The sequence below is a fragment of the Carassius carassius genome, chromosome 46 (assembly GCF_963082965.1).
Source record: "Carassius carassius chromosome 46, fCarCar2.1, whole genome shotgun sequence".
Taxonomy (NCBI): Eukaryota; Metazoa; Chordata; class Actinopteri; order Cypriniformes; family Cyprinidae; genus Carassius; species Carassius carassius.
Window position 1 is genome coordinate 16,058,426 of NC_081800.1, and position 14,331 is coordinate 16,072,756.

The window sequence follows — 14,331 nt, forward strand, 5'->3', positions numbered from 1 at the left end:
GATCAGTCGCATGTCGATAGTTTTCATTGTGGGTGCAGTGAGTTAACAGATGAGCACTAATCGGGATTACCCAAAATACAACATAAACAAAAATCTACTTCATTACCAAGAGAAGAGAGACAACAGAAAAAGAAGAAATACGAGGACTGGCTGCTTGACATGGATTGTCCAGACATCTGCCATACAGTACTTTTCAAGAGGACTTCGGAGTGATACTTTTTTATTCAATTAGATTATTTAAAACACATTAGATATCTCTTTTTTTATATTAGGAATAGGAATCGGTTCTGAATCGGATCACTACATCATTTTTAACTTTTTTTTTTCAAAACCAAACAAAAGTGGAATGTGATCGCACGTATTGGATGTATATTGGATTTATAAAGGTGAATTAGACACCGCGCCTGGACGACATTATAAAAGTAAAATATGGGGAATATTGAGAGTGTGGACGGGCAATCTGAGATGAAGCATCATTTAATGCCGCTGAAAGTTCCCATGCCTGAGCCAACAGAGCTGGAAGAAAGATTTGCCATTGTTTTGGTGAGTATATGAGCTAGTTTTATATCTAAACAAAATATATCGTGTATTTTTACTTTTGAAGTATTTTAAAACCTACGCGTTTAAAATATTGACTTTCTATCAAGTTTATTTTTACTTAAGTACAGCATGTAATTACATGAAATCATAACATATTTCCTTCACAATTAACTTCATTTAAAATAACTGTTTTCTCCGGTGTTCCTAACGGTATTGTTTAGCATCTCAGACTTCACAGTGATCAACAGATAAACACATCGCACAGATGAGCGAAAGGGACGTGTTGACATTTCTTTGATATGCTCCGTATGTCAGAAACTTTATGGCTTTCTCAAATGTTTCACCCCCATTTTGTTACTCGCACGCTTTTCCTCGGTCCTTTTGTCTCTGAAGCTTCACGAGCGCTGATAAATGATGTGACATTTCGCACGAGGGTGAAAAAAGCACAGACTTCACTTTACATCCCAAACGTTTTGTTTAGTAAATTGACATACAGTCAAAGAGTGTGATTTTGTGAGGGGTTTAATATAATTAATCTCCTCATAGAGCACAGCATTTTCTGAATTCCCCTAAAACTCCTACGAACGATCCGCCTCTCTCTCTCTCTCTCTCTCTCTCTCTCTCTCGCGCGCGCGCGCGCGCCTACTGTTGCCCCTGAGCAGACATTTGTGTTGAACACACACTTAATACACACTCATCTGTCAGTGTGAATCTGACATTATGAGGCAATCAGGCGTGTTTATGTAATACAGTAACTGAATCATAACATCGTAACATTTGGAAACATCTGTCAAGCTGTCTTTGTAGTTTTTTTAGCCTTTGTTAACCAACTGTTGATTTGCGTACTTGCGAGTTAAAAACAGATTAGTAGATACTAAATTAATTTTATTCTTTATTAATGTACAAACAGACTCAGTTAGGATATGGTATGAGTTTTTTATATATATATAGTTTTATATATAATGTACACATTAAACCCGTTTTCTAATGAGGGCATTAGGTGGTTGCTAGTCAGTTGTTGCCTACATTCTCTGACAGAATTTATTTAGAATTTTTGATTTATTGATCAAAGAGTTCTAGTTTAGCCACAAAATGGCATCATCCTTTCCATACTGGACTGATGATGGAAAGACTGACCATCCCAGGGTGGATCCGAGGTCAGTTTTTGAGCCTTGTAGGCAGTCTTCTGTCTGCTTTTCAGCCAGATTTCCTCTGCCTGCTTTTACTTTGCGGGAAAGCATAACATTTTGAGGAACATTTGTGTTTCACTGCTGTTATCGGATGACAGCATGTGCTGGGCTCTGTCTGTCCTGCTTGACAGATAAAGGAACATAAAAGTGTGTGTCTGGTAAAGAGCTCTCCACTCAGGAAAAGAGGCCTTTGACTTCATGCCATGTTACTGATTAGAGTCACACAGGTTGAAAGTGTTTCTTCTGTATATATATATATATAGATATATATAGATATTCTGACAGCTTCCCTTTTACATTTATAAGGTTCCTGACAGCATACATTATACAATCAGTGACGTAACTCAACTTCCTTCATTTCCGCCTCTGATTTCCTGTGTGCTACTGTGTGTGGTGCACATTTATCTCAGTGTGAGGTTGTGTCTGCTCGTACCATCTCCCCTCCCTCAGATGCACGCTCTCAGACGGGTAGCGCATCATGAAATTGATGTCATCACATGCATTGATGGCTTTAACAGAAGCTTAGCACACAGGAGGGCGGGCTGTGCGTGGTGATGGTTCAGGTGATGAGACCCCTGGGTTACATCAGACAACTTCACGTGGCACTCCAATAAAACTCTCGGTTCAAGCCTAAAAGAGCACATGTGCTTTATGCGGCGTTTTGCTCTTTTTCCTTTATCTGGCTGATTCAGACTTCGCGTCATCTCAGCTTTCTGCGGCTGCGGCTGGAAACAGCCGCTTGACATTTTTCCCTCGTTTGTAAAATGCCATTGCATTGTCTCCACACGTCCGTGGAGAGTTTGGCTACTGGCTTTCTTGATAATCTCAACTGACTTATTGCATTGGTTTGTTTTGGTCATGCAGCCTTCAGACTGAAGATTATATATATTTTTATTCAAAGTAGCATCATCATGACTGAATATTTTTAGTGAAGTGAAGTGACATTCAGCCAAGTATGGTGACCCATACTCAGAATTTGTGCTCTGCATTTAACCCATCCGAAGTGCACACACACAGAGCAGTGAACACACACACACACTGTGAGCACACACCCGGAGCAGTGGGCAGCCATTTACGCTGCGGCGCCCGGGGAGCAGTTGGGGGTTCAATGCCTTGCTCAAGGGCACCTAAGTCGTGGTATTGAGGGTGGAGAGAGAACTGTACATGCACTCCCCCCACCCACAATTCCTGCTGGCCCAGGACTCGAACTCACAACCTTTCGATTGGGAGTCCGACTCTCTAACCATTAGGCCACGACTTCCCATACATATATATATACTTATATGTACATATATATGATTTCAGGAAGACTTAATGAAGGATAGATAATAAAGGAAAAATTCTGTCATCATGTACACACTGCAGGGTAAGTAAAGGATGACAGAATTGAATTTTTTTGGATCAACTATCCCTTTAAAAAAAATTTAAGTTTTTTTTTTTGGAAGCTTATGAAGTGGGTGGGTTAAAGTCAACATGAACTGTTTACTTTCCTAATCCGTTCCTGGGGCCCGTTCTTCTTACCTTGATTAATACATCTGAGATGATTTGACAAATGCCAGATCTTCTAACGGTGATAACTGAGCTCTGGCTAATTTGGTTCTTCAGACGAATCTTTGGATTTGATTAAAATATCTGGATTAAGTTGTCTAAGATTACTGCGCGTTCTTGTGTTCTCCGGAAAGGGCAGATGTATTGATACTCGAAACACAATCAGCAATGTGAATAAAGTCATTATTTTATCACAAATAAATCTTTCAATGAGATAAACTGGCTGTGTCTATTGTATTACAGATTACACAACAATACATTATTATTTTCAAATTAATTTTTCAATTATTATTATTTTAAATGATTGTCCCCGGATTAGTAGGGTACACTTGTAATAGAGTAGAGGTGGCTGGGACAGATATAAAATGTAAATGTTTAAATTACACTTAAAAAGATGCAATCTAATCCTGTTTACATGAAATAAGACTGCTCCAGAGCAGGTTTAAGCTTATGGACCTGTTGCTATGACAGCAACTCCGGGAAGAGCTTTGAAGAACCAACTAATCCAAGATCATGCCAAATCATCAACAATCAAATCCAGCTAACTGAGACACATGTTTTTTTGCAAATAGAAATGTTTGTGTGCATAATCTTCATCAAAATTTAGGCTCCAAATCTTTTTGGCTGACATTCTGGCTTTGCGATCTGTGATCTGTAATCTCGATTGATATTTTTTCCTCAGTAAATGTTATTTTTCTATCCAAAATACATCAGTCAATCAAAAATACATCTTATTTATATTTTCATTTTAGTTATTTTAGTAATGTTGCTCTTTGCTTTATTCATCGTTTTTATTAGATATATTGTAATATATATATTTAAATGTTATTTATTTTTATTTCAGTTTGAATAATTTTAGTAATTACATTTTTAGTACTAAACATTTATTTCAGTTACTTGCGAAAGCAACATTTCAAATTTTTATTTTAAGCTTTTTAAGTTTATATTTCTTTTTTTTAATATTTTTAGTTTTAGTTAAAAATAACAACACTGCTTGTGTTTCATATAAACTGTAAATGTGCACTGTGGAACTTTGGAACTGTAAATGAAAAATGTATTTATTTCATTTCAAGTTACTTGTGAAGTTTTAAAAAACATTTCTACATCACACATGTCATTAAAGAAAAAAAAAGGTGCAAGGGGAACAGCATAAACCTGTAATTTCCCAACAAATCTGACCTGGCAGCTCAAAAAAATGAATTGTTATTGTAGGCATGCTCCTGTATAATGGGTTTTTGTCCATTTTAACTTCTGTAGTGCAGCTTTAAACAATGTAAGTGGAACCCTACATCCATATGGAATATTTTATGGTAATGGAACACTCTCACACCTCACTCTGTGTCTGAAACTGAAGTTGGGGTCTGGCTTCCTAGCTAAACTTCTCCATATGGGCCTCTGTTTTGTTAAAGAGACAGGAGGTGATATTTAAAAAAAACCCCACACATTTCCAGAGGTGCAGCGATGGAGCAGGAGTAGATGTGTGTGTTATATCCTCTTTCAAAGTGCTCCCGCTCGACTGCACCGCGGCGGATTCCTGAGGTCTGCTCTTGGTTAAAGCCACGGGAGAACTTTAGAGAGGGAAAATTCCCTTTGAACTGGCGGTCTGCCACTATGCTCCGTTGTAATGACTTTACCAACACTTTTAGCATAATGTCGTACTGTAGGCTTGTTTCAAAGTCTGCTGGGCTTGTTTTCTTGTTTATCTTCTTTGAAGTAGACACTAAAAGAGATTTTGGTCTTGGCTATCATAGTAAACTACTTTTTGCGATTCAAAGAGCTTTATGTTGTGTGTGAGTGTTTAAGTGTGAGCTTTGCCACACAGGAAGAGGCAACACTGTGACCCTTCCAGCCCCAATTCTTGTCAGTGTGACCCCTGACACTGTGCTGTCTGTCATGTCAGAGTATTTGATAGATGTCACTCAGGTGGAACTAATGGAGTCAAGCTGTGGCCCCTGTTTATGGGACATTAAACCTAAATCATTTTCATTAGTTTGGCCCGTGCTTCGTTTATCCGCTCTGTGTGTTTGGTCAGCCTGCTTTCAGGCCCAAGCGCTTCTAAAAAGCCTGCAGGTGGGGTGGAATCGGCCATTGTTTGTTTGCTGAGCCTCAGATTCATGCTGTGGGAGTGTACATCTGTCTCTCCAATGGCCCCATCACAGTGTTTGAGATGGGATGTCTGAGGCTCCTCTCTGTAGGCATCCTTGTCCTACACAAAAACACAGACTCACATGCATGCAGACTCATGTGCATTCAGGTCAGACAGGTTTTTGTGTTGTGATGTGAATTTAAGGAGAATTTATCAGGTCAGGTGTAACTCATTCTTTATAGTTGTTAAATGGGTATTTGTTCAATTCATTACAGAATTGCAGAGGTTAAATTTCACAAAAAGGTAAATATCAGTTTTAACACTTTTTAAGTGGTAACAAGAAAAAACACAGTCTGCCAGTGCAGTAAGACAAAAATACACTTTATTTTGAACATTTTACGAGTTTTTTTTCTTGTTGTAAGCAGAAACCTTGCTAAACCAAATTTAGAAAAACAATAAAAGAGGAGAAAACAAGAAAAATGGTATATAGTGAAAAATATATTTTTTTTCATATATTATTTTCTTTCTTGTTTTAAGCATGAATCTAGAAGAATTTCACGAAGTTTACGCTTACAATAAAAACCAAAAAAACTATTTATCGGTGGGGTAAGGAAAATGCTGTTAAATCAATATATATTCTCTGAAAACTTAATTTCTCATGCAGTGTTGCTTCTCAAGTAAACTTGTTCCAATGATTTTTAGGATTGTCAAAAGCATCAATTTAAATAAATTAAAAAAAAAAAGATCAGTATTTTTGTGTGGCTGCCATGCAATATGTTATTTGCAAAGTGGAACAATATGTGTAATTTTACATTTTCATGGCTGTTGGTGTGTGTGTGGTGTGGGGGTCAGGCTGCTCTCTTGCAGCTGTGTTGAGGGTCCATTCTGAGCAGTGGTTTCCTGCAGCACAATGGAGGCTCTGTGAGTGTGTGTTGTTTTAGAGCGAGGGCCTCTCCCCCTAAACCCTTTGTGCTCATTTCTTTTACTATAGAGCTTGCAGGAACTGCTGCAACAGTTCTTACTTGCAGATAAATGCCACTTCTGCACACAATCTTCTTTTTTTTGCTCATTTTCTCAGGCTCACGTTCAGAAAAAGTGTACTCCTGTTGTTCCATGTATTTTAAGGTTGGCAGGACTGAGTGGGTGGTGACTCTGTGCTAGAATTCACCATTATTATTATCTCAGGGTGGATTTACTCACCACACCATCATGACACAGGCGGTGGTCCTGCTGGCCTCCTTAGCTAGACATTGTGTTTAACTTTCTTCAGGATTCTGCAAACCAAGTTCCACTATTCCATGCTGGCAACATTTGGAACCTCTATGGCATTTTCCTGGATAGACCCCCTGCTGCTGCATGTTAAATAATGTGACACATATAGGTGAAACTAAGTTCTGCAATTAGATTTTTTTGTGTGTGTGTTTTCAGCTTGTTTATTTTCATATAAAAATATGCCGGGAAGTCGCTTCAAACAATGGTATAAACATCATTCATTATAAATTGTGATAATCGTAATTAATAATCGCTTTTACAGTTTCAAGGAAATAATTGACATTGTGATCTTCGTTATAACTGTGCAGCCCTAATATGTGTTCAAGAGTGTATGCAGTTGTAAATGTTTGGATGTCAAAATGAAGCTGTCTCCTGTGCTCCCATTCCTGTTGTTCTCTGTATATCCATTATGACCCTGTTCCTTTCCATCTCCTGTGTGGTCGACCGAAGACACAAACAGGACATCCTCTATTTAAGTGTCAGCCAGAACCTCTGATTCACTATAAATTATTTTTGCAGAAAGTTTATATTTATAGCACCATACAAGCTCAGTTCTGACTCTGGATCTGATTCTCATGGTTAGAATTAATCCTGCTCATATTTAATAACTGAGATGTGTTTGATCATGAAACCATTTAAGAGCATTTAAAGGGATAGTTCACCCAAAAATTAAAACTACCCCACGATTTACTCACCCTCAAGGCATCCAAGGTGTACCACTTTCTTCATTAAGACAAATACAATCAGAGTTATATTAAAAAATGTCCTGGCTCTTCCAAGCTTTATAATGGCACTAAATGGGTGTTATTTTCCGATAGTACAAAATAAGTCCAATGAAGTGCATCCATCCATCATAAAAAGTGTCCCACATGGCTCCGGGGGTTTAATAAGGACCTCCTGAAGCCAGAGGTGGGTAGAGTACCCAAAGACTGTACTCAAGTAAAAGTAAAAGTACTTATAGAAATATTTACTCGAGTAAAAGTAAAAGTACTAGTCTGAATAGTTACTTGAGAAAGAGTAAAAAATGTATCGGATAAAAAATCTACTCAAGTAGTTAGTTACTAGTTACTTTGGGTCATATATACTGAGTCTACTTTTATTTAGATATATAGATAAAATGTATGTAATGTATGTGTGTGTGTATAAATAAATATATATATATTATATCAGCCTTTATCTATTCATCAAATAATCCTAAACAAAATCTCACAGGTTCCAAAAAAATATTAAGCAGCAAAACGGTTTCCAGCACTGGTAATAAATCAATATATTAGATTTATATTTTGATGGATCATAACTCTGAAAACTGGAGTAACAGCTGATGAAAATTCTGATTTGCATCACAATATAAATTATATAAGTATGTATTATATATGTATAAATAACCTCTGACAAAAAGAAGAGTGAAAAACTCCTAACATAACCGCTAAGTTACTGAACATCTGAACATAACGAACCAAATGCAGATTGACGGATCTTCTTCCATCTGTTCTGCAAAATGTAAACAAATGTATATTTCTGCAAGCGTAAATATTGTGGAAATATAATTTATTAATTGTGTCTAGGCATAGGGGGGTCGTCATGTGACACACAGCAGCAACAGCATATTGGCAAATTATTATTAAGCATTAGTATTTATTTTTTATTTTTTTTATAATTTTTTTTATTAGACACATTCCCAGAAGCATGAACTATATAATGAAATATCTGGATTCTAACTTTTCATAAATTGTTAATAATTATAATATGCAATGGTCAAAGTAGCCTAATTTTGTAATTTATTATAAAAACCTGTCTGTTTACTTAAGTAATATAGGTGTCATGCCATAACATATTTTTAATACGACTTACTTTATATTAAATGTGAATTTAACATTTAAAGTCAATGTGATATAAAAACTGCTACTAATCTTTCATTGTTCAGAAAGAGAGTAAATAACATTTACATTATCAAAGATCATTTTCACTGACAGTCTATCAATCACTCTCAGAAACTCCCATTAAAATCACTAAACCGGTTAACACTGTGAAATCAATATCTTATTTACAGATTCGTACACACATATCTGCACTTTGTTGTTTCTGAAGAGAGAATTCGCCAGAAAGAGGTATTCAGTCAGTGAGCGAGTGAAGGAAGCACCGGCATTTCAGCGATGACTCATCGGAACGCCTCTGATTGGCCAATGCTTTAATAAGCTCAACAGAATCTTGTGTGATTGGTTATAATGCGCACTGCTGTAAAAACGCGTCTGTCTCTGGCTCACCGGCAGCGAGCGAACGCAGATCTGAATTTAGCAGCTAATGATATGACTCGCTGAGTTCTCACGCCGGTGTGATTGTATCAAATATAGAAAATATTAATCGGCTATTTTTTGTCTTTTGGAAGCTGCATTCAACTTGGTTCCCCTCTGTTATAAGTTACACTTACAACAAACTAATGACATAGTGGTATCGTGTACTGTAATCGAGTGTAGCCCAAGTTATACCTGTTGAACCGTAGATAGCGCACGTGGTGTTCATCCAATACAGATCTTCATCGCAAGCAAATAATAGCCTTTGCAGATTTGCTTTCAATTCAGTGCAGATCAAGCCACGTCTTCAGCGCTCTTTCTGTTCTTAAACGTTACAACTCTAAGTGAACCGTATCAAACACTCAGCGCGCGCGGTAGGGAACTGAAGGAATCCTTCAAACTGATTCACGAACCTATTCAATGGTTTGCCAATTGGTTTGATCAAGCCTTTGAACAGAATTGACTCAAAAGAATGAATCATTCGCGAATGGGCATCGCTCATTGCCCAGAGAAAAGTAGACAGCGCGTTTGGATCAAACTGAAGCATTTATAACATTTATTGCATTAAGATAAAATAACGAGAGGAGCGTGGCCCACAGTAACGAAGTAAAAGTACAGGTTTTTCCCCAAAAAATTACTCAAGTAAGAGTAAAAGTACCCATCTTTAAATATACTCCAAAAAGTATTAGTTACCCAAAAAACTTACTCAAGTAAATGTAATGAAGTAAATGTAACTCGTTACTACCCACCTCTCCCTGAAGCAAATCGATTAATTTTTGTAAGAAAAATCTCCAGTAATCTCAAGCTTCCACTAATCATCCACCTGAGCAGCATTCTATTGTGAGTGCATGTACGTTAGTTAATGGAAACTAGAGATTACTGTTCCTAAAGTTTTCAATATGGATAATGTTCTTACACAAATGCATTGATTCGCTTCAGGAGGCCTTTATTCACCCCCCAGAGACATGTGGGACACATCCTTTATGAAGGATGGATGCACTTTATTGGACTTCTTTTGGACTATTGAAAAATAACACCCATTCACTGCCATTAAAGCTTGGAAGAGCGAGGACGTTTTAATATAACTTCAATTGGGTTTGTCTGAAAGAAGAAAGAAGAAATTTAGCAAATCAAGGGAACTTAATAGTAATCGCCTGCACATTTTAGTACATCGAGGGAACGAAGTAATAAATTGTGCGCACAATTTATTTATTTTTTCTTGCATGTAACGTGCGGGGTTTCGTAGAAAGGAAATCTGCAACGTCACATCTGGAAACCTCATCATGATCTTCAGTAGTTCCTGAAATCACACCTTGTGACAACAAATAATTCTAAGTAACCATATAATTGTATACAGTATTTCTTAAGATAAGGTTCAAGAACTCACTTTCACACAGAATGCTTAAACCAAAACCATTTTTGTGGTTTTATTTAAGAATGGTCAGGCTGTCCTTGTAAGCTTCTGAACTTTTCTAAAAGGAAATGTGTTTGTTAATGATTTGTGGCTGACATCATGTTGAGCTGCTCAGAGCCCCAGGGATTCTCTTGGTGGAGAAGAGCATAGTGCACTATTATGCCATAGGCACACCACAGCTGTAGATCATTGAGGTGTTAATGGCCCCATCAGCATGATGTTATGGGACTTTAAATTGTCCGTGTTTACCAGTTAACACTTTGTGTTAATTTGAGTGGGAAGTTTCATATGCAAAGCATTTTTAATGTTCTCCGTTCTGAAGAGCTGAAGTTGAATTATTAGTTTTACTTTCAGTGAGCAAGTTCATTCTCTTTTCACTTCTGATTACAGTGGTATGTCTTTGGCCATTTAAACAGAATCTGCAGTGAAATTTGGTGATATGGTCATTAGATATCATAATTTTCATGTACATAATTATAATCAATAGTTATTATTTTTATTATAATTATTTTTATTTAAAACAATTTTTATAATTAGCTATTTTTTTTTAATTATGATAATGATTTATTGTTATTTTAATGTGTGTATTCATATAAACATTTTTCAAATTATTATTATTAGCTTATTATTTTTATTTTATTTTTAATTTATGATATATTTCATTGATTTAAAATGTATTTATTATAGTTTATGTATATATATATATATATATATATATATACACATATATTAGGGGTGTAACGGTACGCAAAAATCACGGTTCGGTACGTACCTCGGTTTTAAAGTCACGGTTCGGTTCATTTTCGGTACAGTAAGGGAAAGAAATGCAAACATTAAACTGCAGGTTGTTTATTACTATAAACTTTTTTTAACAATTTGTTTACACTTTTTTAAAATACTTTTTAATAAAATATATATAAAATAAAAAAAAAGAACAGGAAAAAAAATACTGCTGCAAAGTCTCAAACCAATATCATATAATAAAATATAATGACAAATAAAAAACTATGATTACAGTGCAGCATTACCAATCCCAGCTTGTAGGCCTGCTCATATTTTAAAAATATATATAACTTTTCCAAAGTGACCTGCTTAGATTTCGTTATTGCGTTGGACCGATCGGAATTAAGAGAAAAGGTCTGTTTAAATGCCGACGGGAGCTGCGTTTGAATTACAATCGTTTTTTCCTAGTTGTAGTGATGTTCACACTCGTGTGATGCCTTTTGAAAACCTTAGGCCGGTGACACACTGGCATATTGCACCTGTCAAACATAGTCTATTTTGCCGTCAATACTGTTGACGGTGTCCTTTATCAGAAGGATTTATATTTATGCTCAACATGAAGTATAGATATTGTTGTCGTGAAGACAAGATCCTGGTCTGTCGGCGCCTCGGCGGCCTCCCTCTATGTCACCTACAGTAGCAGCAGCGCGCCAGCGCCGCGTCAGGCACCATTCTGGTGTGTAAAGACACAGAAAATGCGAAACAGCTGTCACGCAAATGACACGCAGCAGAAACGCCACGCTCACACCACGCAGCCAGTGTGTCACCGGCCTTAGAATCAGCTGCAGGGCGGGATTTGCGCTGAACGAGGAGACTTCCCCCACTTAATATGATCGTTTGGAAATACGAAAATGTATATGTTCCACACACAAAATATTGCATCCAGTCATTCAGTACACACGTGAACCGTACCGAAAGCCCTGTACCGAAACGGTCCAGTACGAATACACGTACCGTTACACCTCTTATATATACATATATATATATATATATATATATATATATATATATAATTTATAAAAATGTTTTACATTTTATATTTAGCCTAAATCCTGGATGGTTTGGAATGGGGATTGTTTGTGTTTCTTATGTAAACATCTGGTGGGGGATGGGGGGCAGTTCACTAGTAAATCCACCTCAGTCTCTTTCTGTGTTGTGGTGGATGAGACCAGTGTGTTTTGTGGATTTGCTTTGTTGTGATTGCCTGGTTCAGGTTACTGGTAAGGTTTGGGAGATTAGGTGTCAGCGCGATTAATGGAGGACAACATTTTCTCACACTCCATTTTTTCTTGTTCATTTCCAGAAGACTAGCCTTAAAAAAGCCCTGACCTCCTGTAGATCTCAACTTTCTTTCCCACCAGCAATCTTTTGGTTAGAGTAAACTGTTACTTAAAAAAATACAAATAAATTAAAGTTGGAAATTCCCCTGGCCACGTGAAACCCTTTTTTCTTGTATTGTACACTGTTTCGAAGAATAAGAGGAACAGTAGCTTCAAGAGTTTGAGTTGATGTGGTTTTGTAAAACACAGGAATTCACCCATTAACTATAGTATGATACTAATATTTCACATTTACATGTGATAGTGATGTCATTGCTTATGGTAATTTTTTCAGTTAGATTCTGTCATTCTTCCAAGTTTGTCATAGGGCCTGGGTTTTTTAAGCAGGTGGTCCATGTATGTCCTTTTAGGGAGTCCATGGATAAATATAGATTTACATTTTTTTTAATCCATGTATTATTATAATAAACATATATTATTAAATTATATTTTAAAATGAATAAATTTTAATAAAAATTATAAATTTGGTTCTGTAATGACCTGTTCAATATTATAGAATGTTATTAAGTTATAGGATTATTTAAGGATTGTTTGTTAACATGCCCTTATTATGTCATTTTTAAGATTCCTAATATTGTTTTGGGAGTCTCCTACAATACGTTTACATTTTTGCAATGTCAAAAAACACTTCAGTTTTCTCAAAATATGCATTTAATATCACCTCATTTTCCAATTAATCGTTTGAAGCAGTTCTAAGATTAAGTCTCTCTAAACCCCTCCTTTCCATTAGCGTACTCTGCTCTGATTGGTCAGATGGCCCAGTCTGTTGTGATTGGTCTACGTGTTGAAAATGATATGCCCATTGCCATAGTTCCATAGTTTCAGCGCTTGATAGAAAATATAAACATCTATTGTTTATCATACAAATAGGTTGTGATTCAGTGGAGCCAGCTGGTCCAAATAAACCAGGTACTGATCCATCTTTCATGAGTAAGCGTTTTATGAATCCTGAGATTAAAGAAGCAATTGTCAGGAAAATGATTGGGGTTGTACTGCTGTGAATTTTAACCACTGATTCTTTACAGCCTCATCTTTCAGAAGTGAAAATAAGATGAATTTACTTTCACAGTGTTCACAGTGTTCTCGATATGAGTTTAACCACGGGAACAAACTACAGTGTTTGAGGGTGGGCCAATGTAGAACATAGGCGGGCATTATGCAGATGTGTCACCCGTGATGTGTAGCCATCAGGGAAGTGGGATTTAAATTACTGACGACTTGTTTCGGCTGTTCAGAGTTAATTTCTTCTTTTGGGAGACAATAATTTATTTATTGTGCACTTTGTTCCTTACAACTTTACAGATCTTTCTCTCTGTCTGTGTGTTTGTGTGTTTTTGTGCGCATCAATTAAAGCTGCACATTAATATAGTACAAAATATAGATGGGGGTAAAACTTATTTTTGTGAGAAGAAGGGAGAAAACAAGTATTTTATTGTCTTGACCAGGCTTCATGTATTATTCAGATTCCTTGCGTTAAATGCAATGAAACTGAGCTTTTTTTTTGTAAGGAAAAAATTATTGAAAAGTTGTAATGTTTTACTGTTTTAATATTGACAGTACTTTAATACTGACACACTTTTCAGTGCCAACATATTTGGAAGAATGAGAGGAAAAATAGCTTTAGCAGGCCAATGTGACGTAAAGTAAGAGTTATTTTTTCCCATTCAAACTTATGGTCCACTATACCTGGCAGGGTTCGTGTGCATTCCTCAGGTCTCATGTTGACGCTCAGCTCCTGGGGACCTATTAGGAAGAGCTCAGTAGCTGAAAGAGGGAGACGGTATGTGTCTGGCGCTCTGCTCTGGTCTAGTTGACTATGCTGACATATGCTAGATTCATTAAAAGGATATGAGAGCCCAGACTTCCC

At 36.6% G+C, this 14,331-nt stretch overlaps 1 protein-coding gene across 5 annotated transcripts in view; it reads left to right on the forward strand.

The window, feature by feature from the left end:
- LOC132129758 (formin-like protein 3) overlaps nt 1–14,331 on the forward strand; it is a 39,899-nt gene continuing 25,568 nt past the window's right edge. For all 5 annotated transcript variants that reach the window (XM_059541494.1, XM_059541495.1, XM_059541496.1 and 2 more), the window contains exon 1: nt 1–543. In XM_059541494.1, coding sequence (XP_059397477.1) covers nt 430–543 — 114 coding nt within the window. In that variant the 5' untranslated portion in view covers nt 1–429. The remainder of the gene's footprint in view (nt 544–14,331) is intronic.